Below are 14,685 nucleotides of genomic sequence, written 5' to 3' on the forward strand. Positions count from 1 at the left end.
GTTTAAAGTTTTATTCCGCTATCATCATTGGTTCCTATTGTATATATTATACAGAGAAGGCATCAGATGGAATTCAAAATAGCCTTATATTGGAAGAAGGCGTGGTTGTGAACCTATTTCACCCATATTTCGTACATGTCATCAGGGTTTTAAGAAAATATTATATACCGAATTTCATTGAAATCGGTCTAGTAGTTCCTGAGACATGGTTTTTGGTCCATAAATGGGCGACGCCATGCCCATTTTCAATTTTAAAAAAAAGCCTGTATGCAGCTTCCTTCTGCCATTTCTTCCGTAAAATTCAGTGTTTCTTACGTTTTTTGTTAGTCGGTTAACGCACTTTTAGTGATTTTCAACATAACCTTTGTATGAGAGGTGGGCGTGGTTATTATCCGATTTATTCCATTTTTGAACTGTATATGGAAATACCTGAAGGAAACGACTCAATAGAGTTTGGTTGACTTCGCTATAGTAGTTTCCGAGATATGTACAAAAAACTTAGCAGGGGGCGGGGCCACGCCCACTTTTACAAAAAAATTACATCCAAATATGCCCCTCCCCAATGCGATCCTTTGGGACAAATTTCACTTTAATATCTTTATTTATGACTTAGTTATGACACTTTATAGGTTTTCGCCATTTTGTGGGCGTGGCAGTTGGCCGATTTTGCCCATCTTCGAACTTAATCCTCTTATGGAGCCAAGAAATGCGTGTACCAAGTTTCATCGTGATATCTAAATTTTTACTCAAGTTACAGCTTGCACGGACGGACGGACAGTCAGACATCCGGATTTCAACTCTACTCGTCACCCTGATCACTTTGGTATATATAACCCTATATCTGACTCTTTTAGTTTTAGGACTTACAAACAACCGTTATGTGAACAAAACTATAATACTCTCCACGACCTCTCGCTGTGCTCTCGCAACATCCCTCAGACCTTACTGCCCTGATGCCAGGGCATTATCTTAAAGGAGCGCCCATTCTGAGCCAGGCGTGGAGTCGCTCTCCTTATTAAACCGTTGATAAAGAATTACAATTTTCCATCATGATTTCAGTCGCCAATGGAAAGATGAAAATGAAAATAGGACCTCCAAAATATCGATTGAAAACAACAGAAAATGCGCCTCTCCTTAGAGATTGTGTCTTAAACAATGACGATTGTCTCCCCTCTACCGAATAGCGGCTTGGCCGCATAGAGAAGCTCTTCTACGTCTCCGACGATCATATTCGCGTAGTCGATCTCCATACACAAACGAGAACGCTAACCACACCGCTCGTTAAATTATGCTTTTTGCCAACCGCCGATAGTATCGAAACGTACGGTTTACGTTATTACTTTTACTCATAAACAAAAAAAAAAGGTGCGTGGAGTCCCTACGCGCGGATGAAGTTATACTTCTTAGTGATATTCCAAAAAATGCATATCATTTTGTATGAAAGAAAACTAGAAATCTTAAATTCACATTTCATAAATTTATTATGCACATAAAATGAAGAATAAAGCAAATTCTAAATGAAGGAACTTTGACTGTCTCTTCGTTGCGGAAAAGAATATGCAGCGTAATCATCTCTCTTTTGTAATCCATCAACACGCGTTGAAGGCCCAGGAGTTATCGGTGAATTGACCGTCGTTGATTCAACAGTAGTTATAGATGCTCCCGCAGTGATTGATGGAACAGCAAACGTTGAATCTTTTTTTACGCGCTCTGTGATATTCCGCAGCTATTTTCCTCTTCTTCGTTTGACTGCCAGCTATCATTTCCAATTTCTCCTTTTCCCGCTCTGCTTTCTTTCGTGCTCGGTATTCACGATAATATTGTACTGTTTTCCCTCCTCTTGAAACACGGGCTACACTGTCTTTTTCCGCTGTAAAATCAATTTAAAATCAAAACATTAAAATTTTTGCCAATCCAATTGATATTAGTTTCAAGGCACAAGTTTAATGCACAAGGTGCATCTATTACGGACAATTGAAATATTCAAGAGAAACTTACCATAACATAACCTGGAATCCGCTGTGTTATGCGTATTATCACTGTCATTTATTTTATCAACATTGGTCGGAGGTCCAGCCAATTTGGCTGCCATATTGTCTTGTGAAGATCAGGTAGGTCGGAATTCGCCTCGCAATTTTAACATTTTTTACAATTCTCTCACATATTCTAACCGAAAATATGAAGAGACAGAAATATATGTATTTATAAAATGATTTCTTTGATATTCCATAGGATGGAAATATGTATGTAGAACTCTTTTATTATGCTCTCGCAACAAAGTTGCTAAGGAGAGTATTATAGTTTTGTTCACATAACGGTTGTTTGTAAGTCCTAAAACTAAAAGAGTCAGATATAGGGTTATATACATATACCAAAGTGATCAGGGTGACGAGTAGAGTTGAAATCCGTATGTCTGTCCGTCCGTGCCATGCAAGCTGTAACTTGAGTAAAAATTGAGGTATCGTGATGAAACTCGGTACACGTATTTATTGGCTCCATAAGAAGGTTAAGTTATGTAAAGGTTAAATGGCGAAAACGGAAAACCTATAAAGTGTCATAACTAAGCCATAAATAAAGATATTAAAGTGAAATTTGGCACAAAGGATCGCATTAGGGAGGGGCATATGTGGACGTAATTTTTTTGGAAAAGTGGGCGTGGCCCCATTCCCAACTAAGTTTTTTGTACATATCTCGGAAACTTTAGTTCAAAAATGGAAGATATCGGATAATAACCACGCCCACCTCCCATACAAAGGTTATGTTGAAAATCACTAAAAGTGCGTTAACCGACTAACAAAAAACGTCAGAAACACTAAATTTTACGGGAGAAATGGCAGAAGGAAGCTGCATACAGGCTTTTTTTAAAAATTGAAAATGGGCATGGCGTCGCCCACTTATGGACCAAAAACCATATCTCAGGAACTACTATATCGATTTCAATGAAATTCGGTATATAATATTTTCTTAACACCCTGATGACATGTACGAAATATGGGTGAAATAGGTTCACAACCACGCCTTCTTCCAATATGAGGCTATTTTGAATTCCATCTGATGCCTTCTCTGTATGATATATGTATACATTAGGAACCAATGATGATAGCGGAATAAAACTTTACACAAATACGGTATTTGAAAAATATGTAAATGACGTATAATGAAATCTCGATTATCACTTTATCATGCGAGAGTATAAAATGTTCGGTGACACCCGAACTTAGCTCTTCCTTACTTGTTTTTTATTTATTATTTTTCAAATTATTTAATGCTAATTAGATCTTATTTTATAATAACTCATTTTAAATATATAAAAGATTTACCTAAACATTATGATGATATTTTCATGATTCATACGCAATGCACGAATGTAAGCAATTTCGTTTTGCCGTCGGCATTTCAATTTCTCATGCTTCAATTTTTGCTTTCAACCAAGAAAGCGCTTGTATGTATGTATGTGCGATATATGCCTTTGCGTTTTGCCGTCGGCATTTCCATATTGACATGCAAAAGTAATTATGTATTTTATTGTTTCGTTTCGGCCCAATTTTGTATATTAAGACAAGTATCAAATATATTATATATTCATATGTAAACATATTTTAAACTTTACATAAAATTGAAGTGTCAATAATTGCTCAAATTTTCATAAAGTTGGAAATTTTGCACGAATAAGACGTTTGCGGGTTAAGTCGTGAATTTTACTTATATTAATTAATTTGAAAGTGCCGAAAAATGCAAAACGAAATTTCAATAAGTTTAAATAAATTTAAGTAAATTTACATGTATTTGCATTTATATTTAATTGTCAATAAAATTTTTAAAAATTATTTGCCCTAGTTTTCGATTTTTTATTTTCTCACACATTTCAGCCGATTTTTGTATAGAAATTTGACCGGCGTAGAAGCAAAATGCGAAACAATCATACATACATATTTTATGTCGTTTGCACATTTGTCTGTATGTTTGCGAATGCAAATGTTCTACAAAAGCATATTTCTATACTTAAACTAAATTATTAGAACCATCGTATGTTTCTTACATGCATAACCAAACCATACTTCTTCAAAAGATATTGTTGGCCCGTACCAACAATTATGCCCGATTCGCATGAAGCGCATACGTGCTAAAGCAACCCCTTGCCCACAGACCTGTGTTTCCCTGCGGAACTACCTGTAGACTTTCCTTCGCAGGGCAGGTATTGTTTAAGAATTGAACAGCTCTTTTACATGTAACTTCTTATGGTGTCATAGGTTTGCAGCTTCTCGGGACTGCACTCTCGATCTTTCAGCGATTTCATCTTCTCGCAGCCTTTGCATAATATACGCTATTATCCCACATACAATATCCCATGCTAGATGGGAAGTTAGCATGAAACTTACTACGTCCCTTGAGCGTATGGGTAGGGCTTTCCTAGTTTTTCGGAAAGTATTTGTCTTTCCTTTTGGAAGCGGACACATTCCACCAGTACGTGGTCTGCTGTTTCTATATAATTTTCGCAGTGCATGCAGAGAGGAGATTCCACATGCTTGAATTTATGCAAATAGCTTCTGAAGCAGCCGTGGCCAGACAGAAACTGCGTAAGGTAGTAGTTCACCTCCCCATGATCCCGCGTAACCCATTCTCTAATATTGGGTATCAGAGAGTGGATCCACCTTCCCTTCGTTGAGTTATTCCATCTCTCCTGCCATTTTCGGAGGCATTTCTCGTCGATTTTTATCAGTTCTTGTCTATATTGGTTAGGTGATATGTTAGCCCTCATATCGCGGACTGATGAGCAACGTTCTGCTGCTATGTCTATGGGGAGTCTTCCCGATATAACATGGATTGCATTATCCGACACTGTTCTGAATGTACAGCAAGTTCTCAATGACGCCAGTCTGTGAACCGAGGCAACTCCTCTCATATATGAGCTATGTTTAATAGCAGATATCCAAATTGGCGCCGCGTACAGAATGATGGAGCTACTGACGCTTGTCAGCAGCTTTCTGACTAGTTGTCTGGGGCCTCGCATATTGGGCATTATTCTTGCTATTGCCGGCACAGATCTCGCCGCTTTGATGTGTGTGGCAATTAGGTGCTGCTTGAACGAAAGTCTATGATCTAGGATTACTCCAAGATATTTGAGATGTGGGCTTGACTTTATGGTAAGCCCATCAACACATATCTCAATTGATTCCACTGTTTTTCGACTGCTCATTAAAACCACCTCGGTTTTGTGTGCAGCTAGCTGTAAGCCAGCTGTCTCGAGCCATTTTTTAATATTGTTAATGCTTTCAGTACACTTGTTCCTCGCCTCGTCTAGGGTTTTCGCTACTACTACGACCGCAATGTCGTCCGCGTACCCTACTATTTTTACCGCCTCTGGCAACGCGACTCTCAAGATTCCGTTGTACATCACGTTCCAGGGTACAGGGCCGAAAACTAACCCTTGCGGAACGCCGCCTGTTACTTTATATGTTTCAGGTCCACATTCTGTCGCGTACACTAATACTCTGTTTTCAAAATAGCTTGCCACATTTCGGATAAGGTAGTCCGGTACCTTTAACTCTGTCAGGGCTCTAATAATTAGGACCCAGCTCGCTGAGTTGAAAGCGTTTTTGATATCCAGGGTGATGACAACGCAGTACTCTTTGTCACCCCAACGCCATCTACTCCCTTCCAGTGCTTTTCCCGCTATTCTGGTAACCGCATTTATCGAATCCACTGTGCTTCGTCCTTTCCTGAAACCGAATTGCATTGGATTCAACCCAGCGTCTCCTTCGGTATATTTCTCCAGCCGCTTACTAATAATTGTTTCGAAAACTTTTCCAGCCGTATCAAGCATACATAAGGGCCGATATGACGAGGGTTCTTCTGAAGGTTTATCACCTTTGGGGAGAAGAACGAGGCGTTGACGCTTCCAACATTTGGGAAAGATCCCTTCCTTCAAACAGCTTGTGTATGCGTTTTGGAACAATGTTGGCTTTCTTTGGATGATGCGCTTAGTAACGAAGTTGGGTACTCCGACCAGACCGGGTGCTTTGCCTATCTTGATTTTCTTCACTGCATGTTGTACTTCCTCATGGGATACTTCAGCAATTTCGTCCGGGTTGATTTGGAGAATTGGGACTTGTATATGTTCGTATCTTGGAAATAAACTATGGACTATCTTACGTAAGATTGCGGGCGATATAGGTGGGGTTCTTGATCTACCTATTTTCTGCATTACGATTCGGTAGGCTTTTCCCCAAGGGTTGTTATCTACCTCTGAGATAAGTTGGTTGAAGGCATTTTTTTTGTGTGAGGCTATGGCCTTTTGCAGTTCTTTCCTTTTTTTCCGGAAGTTCATAAGGAGTTCCGCAAAATCCCCTCTTCCTCTAGCCCGTTCTTGTCTGCGTCGAAACTTGAGACATTCAGCTCTTACGATGAGCGATTTCGTCAGACCACCAGTATAGTGGGGCCTTGCTTCCTCCGTCTTTTCTACGTGGCATCGGCTACCGTTACCAGCGATTTTGTTATGTGTTTTATCTGGTACCGAGCGTCCCCTTGTGGATCCTCTTTTACTTGGCTAATAGCGTACTCGAGCATTTCTGTATCACAGACTTTTGTTTTCCAGCGTCTTATTATGCTTTTAGGTGCGCGAATACCAGCATTTTGCGTATTTTGAATATTGATGTCAAATATTATAGCCTGGTGGTCACTATGTGTATAAACGTCCGAAACTCTCCATGAGGTTTGGGTTGCTATCGACGAGCTTACGAAGGTTAGGTCTATATACGATGATGCTCTTCCTTTGATAAATGTTGGCTTGTATCCGTTGTTAAGGAGTATAAGATCAAGACTTGCAAGGGATGATAGTAGGGCTGTGCCCCTCGCGTTTGTGATCGTACTCCCCCATTCAACCGCCCGTGCATTAAAGTCACCAGCAATGACTAACGGGATTTTTCCTCTGGCGCGCGATGTGAGCCTAAATAGCATATCCTGGAATTCAATAAGGGATAGGCTAGGGGCGGCGTAGCAACTGTAAAAATGTATGCCCTTTATCTTTGCATACACGAAGCCTTTTTCTTTAATGGTCTGAGTATTTTCAAAAGGAATATTGTTGAAAGTTCATAACGCAGATTTTGCGTCCTTGTCTTCGACCCAGTTATTGTCATTTTTTGAGGTCTTATATGGTTCACTAAGTAATAGTACGTCTGTGTTAAGGTCCAAGGCAGTTTTCGTCAGCAGTGCTTAGGCTGACAAGCAATGGTTTAGATTTAATTGGAGACATCTCATCATTGCGATCTTGCAGCAGCCTTTTTATAAGCTGGGCAGCTGAAGCTACCAGTCGGGTGCTTATTCGTGCCTTGAGGGCATAAGAGACATAATGGCTCCTTATTGCATCCTTTTGCGGCATGCCCCTTTTCTCCACATCTATAGCAAGAGCCGGTGAGATCTCTGCTGCTATTACAGCTGCGCGATATATGGCCAAACTCCAAGCACTTGAAGCATCGGACAGGTGTAATAATTTCCCGGACCCTACAATTAATCCAACCTATTTTTATTTTGTTTGCGTCTAGGAGTTTTTTTGATATTGCCAAAGGGACATAATAATGGCAATTTACGTTTCATCTTTGAGGCGTCGCATGGATTTGATAGCACTTCGCTCTACATTCTCTTCCTCAGGAAATTTGTCGTTTATAGACACACATACTTCCTCGGCTGTCGTTGCCTCGTCTAAATCTCTAATTTCCAGCGTAACTGCTTGTGCTAGAATTTTAACTTCTGCCATATCTTTTAGGATCTCTATAGCGCGTTCCTTGAGGATTTTAGAAGGCTCCTTCGTTTTCGCTTTGAGTTTTAGCAGAAGCTCACCTCTCGCCGTTCTCCTTGCTTTGCTCAAGATGTCACCGAGGTCTTGAAGTCTGGGGTCTGATTTCATTTTCTTTAGCATATCTGCGTAAGTCATATCACTGGCCTTCGAAATCATCCGTTTTGGGATCTTTGGTTCTACTTTTTTTCAATTCTGGTTTATTACGTTTGTTTTTCACCAGTTGCCATTCAGGTGATTGATCTTCCGGAGGAAGGGATACACTGTCAGGTATTTGCGTTTGCTGCGTTTTACCACAGTCATTTCGCCTCTTACTCTTTGACGTTTCTTCTTCGTTTTCAAGCTTCCTCTTCGCTTGCATCGCAATCACAACCTACGGCGAAGTTTGGGACGTGTTTTCCCTCCATTCACAGGGGTTTGGTTTAGTTGCACGTTCAGAGGCAGCTAGCTCATATAATGAGGTTATCCATCCTATCGTGTCTCTCATAGCCTGGTGAAAAGACCGTCTCTTTCCATCCTCAAGCATGGTAACCAGATTGCCAATCTGTTCGCCGAGTTGATAAAAGGCTGGCATATTTCCTCCAGTAATTGTTTTCCTCGCCATAGGAGTTACTTCTTGCTGCTTGTCTTATTCAACAGCTGCTGCTGTGCTGCTTTCGTGGTTGGTATGCAGCGGCGGTGCTCGCATAACATTTGAGATTCGCCTAAAGGCCAGGTTTACGTTTTCAAGTTCGATTTCATTATTATGGTTTGTGGTGTTCATTTAATTGGGTCCCCTCTCGAGGCCGCTATCTCTGCTCGCTATGTGCAATCGCTGTGATGATCCCGTGGTTGTCTTTGCAATGCAGGTAGGTCACGCAAGGGTTGACGAAGGTCCTTATGGGTACCAATGTTCAGTGCCAGATCAGCGGTAATCGGGAGTAAGGCTCAACCGAAATTGCAGCGCCAACTCAATGACGGCAAGCATCGAACGTACCTTGAGGCCTTGCTAGGGTTTTTGTGGGGATGGAAGACATTCGTAACATTAGCCGGCAAGCCATTTCAGCAAGATTTCACTCGGCTTACTAAAGTTACCGAATGCTACGTCTGTCAGCACCAATGTATACATTTTGAGAACCGTTTCCAGTAGATTTGCACCAGAGTCTTACTGGGCTTAGAATCTGGCATCCGTTTTGTAAGAATTATTCCAATTATTCCAATTTCTGTTTATTGTTGGTCAGTTCAGCCGCTCCTGACCTGGAGACAGACGCTGCCCAGTGAGCCGCTCAATCTGAGGCCGACGCTCCCGGGATTTTTCTTTGTTTGACACGTAGTTTTGGGCGGTGTCGGTTCGCCCCATCACTGAGACTTCATCGGGTAGATATAGTCTTTTAAGCTATACCTCCGTCCCTGCTGCTTTGGTCGGGGACTGCTTATTGGTTATTCGCAGCTAACCTTCATATCTGGAGGCCGTTCAACTATCCGCCACCTGCTGACCCCCACAGTAGCCCAAGCTAGCCCTGTGTCATATGAGTGTATGTATACGCATGTGGGCGTTCGGAAATTGAAATCGTAATTTCATCACTTATCAATATACTTATTACATGTGCGCGCATTGACTTGCATGTTCATACATTCACATATACTTATATGTACATATATTTGCATACATTGCCAAACAAATAATGCACAAGCATACAAAAATACATATGCGTACACATATGAATATGTCACCAACAAAAAATTGATCTTCACAAGTCAATATGGCAGCCAAATTGGCGAAGAACAAGTGTAGTACATTTTACAACAAAAACGATTCCATTAATGAACGCAGGCGCAAATTCCACAAGCGATCTCGCTTCATTCATAAAAACAGAGGCCGTAACATCTCCCCGAGCATGCCTTTGCCAACAAGTCGTCTTTTCGCGACGATGGCAAAAGCTAAAAATCATAAATTGCACAACTTTCTGGTGCTTCTCGCAAAAATCCGCGTCGATATGTATTCACGATCATACCTATACATACATACATATTTCCGCATGTTTGTAGGCGAAGCTGCTACAGCGGCAAGGGGTGAAAATCGGCGGCCATTACTTTACTTATGCCATAGAAATTCTATTGCTACGAATATGGAAATGACAACGAAATAATGCAAATATGCATATTTCTAAAGGTCATTAATTTCTTTGAAGAAATGAATGATCCCGATAAGTATAGTCTTAACTTTTCAACGGCCAACGCAGAGCATTTCAACCAAAAGGAATTTATTCATTAAAATCACCACTCAGAAGTCGTTTTATCGTTGTAAGCGAGCGATTTTCGAAGAAACATCATTTCTAATATGCCACAAGACAAAATTAGAAATGAACTTCTTAAACCTCACGCTGTCAGATAAAACGATATACTTCGTCATTGCGGGTCGATTTCCAAAAAATGTAAATGAAGACTAACTACAGAAATGATCCTGTGAAGTATAGCCTTAATTTTTCAACGGCCAACGCAGAGTATTTCAACCAAAATATACGCAAAATAGTTGAGAATTCGCAGAAATGAAAGACAAACGAAAGAAAAAGAAGCATAAGTTCAATAATGCACAAGCATACAAACATACATACGCGCAGCAGCAGCAAGGAAAGAGGTAACAATCGGCGATCCATTTTATATTTCTTTCATGCATAACCAAACCATAATTAGGAGAACGCAATACAAGTGTCAATGGTGGTGTTGGTGGTAAGCGCTTGAAAAGTTACGACGAGCACGTACATAGGTTCGAATCCGAAAAGAATTTATTTTTAATTGAATATGTCACCAACCAAAAATTGAAACATTGTTCTACAAAAACAACAACAGCATAAGCATGGCAACATTGTGTTGTTGGTAGAAAAGCCGAGCTGTGCCGAAAGAAACGAACAAACGATGGCCGATTGTCACCGCTTCGCTTACTGCTCGAACATCTTCGCAGACAAGGTTGCCTAGATTCATATTGAGCAAGGTTGCGCATCCTGAATCTATCGCAACCTTTTCCGAACTCGTATAAGAAGTATAACTTCAATAAATAATAATAAAATAACCACTCGCAATAAATACCTATGTACCTAGAAAAAACAGAAACAAAAAAAGTTGATCCATATGAGTATATATATATATATATGACAATTTAAATAATATTTCTTAACAGAAAAATATGGGTGCCGGGATGCCAACTGTACGTTCGGCCGTTACTGTTCCGCGCTCTAAAGCTATCCCAGTAGTAGCGCCGCGAGCAACCATCACCACCGCAGCCCCCACGAGCAGTTCCAATGGCTCCGCGCAGTGACACGCAACTACTGACTCCGGAACCACCACAGCTTCAATGCGCTCTATGTCGCCGCCGATATAGGTTGCCACACTGTGGCATCTTCAAAGGGATGACACCTCTGCAACGCTAGCAGGTCGACCAGGTACATGGGCATTGCCTGAATTGTTTGGCCCCTACCCATCTCACGCGCGAATATACCACAGGATATCAGTGCCAGGTATACATGCGTCACCATCACACGCTACAGCACCGCTCCGCCGAACCCGTCGTTGGGCGTCATCATACCATCAAAGCCGTACTGCCATCAGACGACCCCGCGACCGAAACCGCGGAGGAGTCCCGCTTCTTCAACGCAATACAACCACGAACCTGTGGCGCTATTCTAGGCCGTAAGCCCACCGTACAGCAAGCCTCAGCAACGTTGTTAAAACTCTACAACAGCTTCAGAGGCTACTAAGCTAAATACTCGCCTAGAGAGGCCGGGATGTATAAATGAGCATCCTCCCCCGACGTCAACACACATACTACACCAGCACACTACATGGACTCAGCCTGACACTGACACACAACCTTCACCACACTCACCATATCACCACATCACCACTTACAATCCACATTCCACACTACTCATGAGAGCCAACCAACCACAAAGCGCGTCCACATCACACCATTTGATCCCACACACCAAAGGGAATAAAGGGACCGACGAAGAGATCCCGCTCACTTCAGTTCCGACGCCAGCAGCAATCGGTGCGCATTTTTGCAAATATACCACATCACTCTGCGTTCTACCAAAATGAAAATTTTCAATTACCGTAAATTTTTAATAAAACCCTATTGGGACATACCTCCATCATTTACGCATACACGTATACATATATACCCATAAAATCGTTTTTCTTTTCTTTCTGAAAATTTGTTGTGGTGAACTAAAAGGTGAGTGCGTTAAAAATACCCATGGGGTGTACACCATTACGGGACAACGATTCGCCTGTCTTCAGATTTTATAATCGAATGCAACAGCAAACTAAACGAAGTAGGGACAATGAAAGAACTACGTCGTGTCACCTTGAGCTGCAGCCTGTCAATACTTTTTGGCATTCCCCAACAAATCGTTCATTCACAGCAAGCTAGGATCAAGCCCCTACGCCTTCATTCGAGAAGACTCCATTTGGCCATCATTATCGGCACGCTCCAGAGGCCTATTCAAGGTACACTTAAAGCTCGTTTCAACGCAACATCTACGACTCTCTAGGAAGGAGATACTGTGGCGGAGTCAACCTGTGCGCAGTGCATCTTTGACAAAGCCTCAAAATTCCAACTCTAAAACTAAAACATCGGGCCAACCCTTATTTTCCTATTTCCATTTTTCAAAGCTAATAAAACTTTCTTACTGGTGCTAAAAAATGTGTGTAAGTATATATAAATATATTTTATTTTATTTAAAAGAATTGGAAATGGTTATGGTAACAAAAAAATAACTGAAATGCTAGAGTATGCATTTATTAAAGGTAACGAAGTGACACGTTAATAAAAATAAAGTAAAAGATATGTTTGTTACTGCTAAAAAATTCAAATACATACGCTAACATGTTTGTATGTCAGAGGTAACAAACCAAAACAATGACTCTTAGGGTAACTAATATTGCTGTTATGAATAACGCATAGGTAATCCATTCGCTAACACATGTGAATAGCAGAAGTAATTACATCTAACAGACTGTTCACCAGGGATAAAGGGATGCCCAACTTATTACAGTGTGAGAGCGCCTCAAAATTAGCGTTTTTTATCTTAGTGATATTCAGAAATGCATATCATTTTGTATGAAAGAAAACTAGAACATTTAAATTCATTATGCACATTTTATAAAGCAAAGTCTAAATGAAGGAATTTTGACTCGGAAAGTAAGTAGTTCTGTCTCTTCGTTGCGGAAGGGAATATGCAGCGCAACCATCTCTCTTTTGTACTCTTCGAATTGGGTTGTCATATTATAATTTGTATATCTTATATCATGATGTTTAGTCAATTTCTTGTATTCATTATTGGCGTTGCATTTGTATTGCGCAGAAAACTGGGCCAAAGTAAAATGAATTTTCTTTTTATTTTTCTTTGCAGTTTTTCAATAAATTTAAATAAGTTTCTTAATAAATTTAAATAAGTTTTTTAATAAATTTAAATAAATTTAAGTAAATTTACATGTATTTGTATTTATATTTAATTGTCAATAAAATTTTTAAAAATTATTTGCCCTAGTTTTCGATTTTTTATTTTCTCACATTTCAGCCGATTTTTGTATAGAAATTTGACCGGCGTAGAAGCAAAATGCGAAACAATCATACATATATTATGTCGTTTGCACACTTGTCTGTATGTTTGCGAAAGCAAATGTTCTACAAAAGCATATTTCTATACTTAAACAAAATTATGCCACGAAAGTGTCAATAGTGGTTTTGGTGGTAAGCACATAAAAAGACACAATGTGAACGCAGGTTCGAATCTCGACGGACTTAGTCTTTAATTTTTGCATTTTAATATCGTAATACTATACTAATAAATATTTTTCTTACTAATAGAAATTAAATTTGTCACAGCAATATACCTAATATACATATACTTACATAATATTGCCATGATAAATTTAATTTCTATTAGTACGAAAAATATTTATTAGTATAGTATACGATGTTAAAAGGCATACATCTTTCTATCCTATCTTGTGTATCTGCACATGCTCATATGAATCACCACTCAGAAGTCGTTTTATCCGTTGTAAGCGAGTGATTTTCGAATAAACATCATATCTAATATGCCACAACACAATATTAGAAATGAAGTTCATAAACCTCACGCTGTCAGATAAAACGATATACCTCGTCATCGCGGGTCGATTTACAAAAAGATTTAAATGAACACAGAAATGATCCTGTAAAGTATAGCCTTAATTTTTCAACGGCCAACGCAGAGTATTTCAACCAAAATATACGCAAAATAGTTGAGAATGCGCAGAAATGAAAGACAAACGAAAGAAAAAGAAGCATAACTTCAATAATGCACAAGCATGCAAACATACATATGCACAGCAGCAGCAAGGAAAGAGGTAACAATCGGCGATCCTTTGTATATTTCTTTCATGCATAACCAAACCATAATTAGGACAACGCAATACAAGTGTCAATGGCGCTGTTGGTGGTAAGCGCTTGAAAAGTTACGACGAGCACGTACATAGGTTCGAATCCCAAAAGAATTTATTTTTAATTGAATATGTCACCAATGGGTAGATTCATATTGAGCAAGGTTGCGCAACCTGAATCTATCGCAACCTTTTCCGAACTCGTATAAGAAGTATATTTTCAAAAAAAACAAGGCAAAATAATGAAATAGACAACCAAGAAAAGTAAGTAATTTGCAAATCTACTAAATTTGGTGCATATATAATAATTTCATCCACTTTTAGGATTTCGAAATGCGAAAGTACAACTAAGGAGCATCTGCAGCATTACAGCATATTATTTAATTGTAAATATCTTTTTATTCGCACGTGTATTAAATACTACACATTTCTTCAAGTAATTTTTACAGCTGGTTACGCATTGTGAATGATCCACATTAGAGTAG

General features: G+C 39.7%; 1 protein-coding gene and 2 pseudogenes across 1 annotated transcript; all 3 read right to left on the minus strand.

Annotated features, from left to right (window-relative positions):
- Positions 1-1,604: 1,604 nt before the first annotated feature.
- Positions 1,605-2,092, minus strand: LOC120780884. Its single transcript, XM_040113120.1, has 2 exons — positions 1,999-2,092; positions 1,605-1,870 (listed from the first exon to the last, which is right to left on the minus strand). The coding sequence occupies exons 1-2, from the start codon at positions 2,090-2,092 to the stop codon at positions 1,641-1,643; spliced, it is 324 nt and encodes a 107-aa protein (XP_039969054.1). The 3' UTR covers positions 1,605-1,640.
- A 7,958-nt stretch (positions 2,093-10,050) lies between these two features.
- On the minus strand, positions 10,051-10,252 carry LOC120781032 (annotated as a pseudogene).
- A 3,561-nt stretch (positions 10,253-13,813) lies between these two features.
- On the minus strand, positions 13,814-14,010 carry LOC120781062 (annotated as a pseudogene).
- Positions 14,011-14,685: the final 675 nt, after the last annotated feature.

Source organism: Bactrocera tryoni, unplaced genomic scaffold, assembly GCF_016617805.1.
Source record: "Bactrocera tryoni isolate S06 unplaced genomic scaffold, CSIRO_BtryS06_freeze2 scaffold_25, whole genome shotgun sequence".
Taxonomy (NCBI): Eukaryota; Metazoa; Arthropoda; class Insecta; order Diptera; family Tephritidae; genus Bactrocera; species Bactrocera tryoni.

Coding starts and splice junctions, on each gene's coding strand:
- LOC120780884 (XM_040113120.1), bottom strand. CDS start 2,092: ATGGCAGCCAAATTGGCTGGACCTCCGACCAATGTTGATAAAATAAAT. Junction 1,871..1,998: donor GGATTCCAGGTTATGTTATG/GTAAGTTTCTCT, acceptor TTGATTTTACAG/CGGAAAAAGACAGTGTAGCC.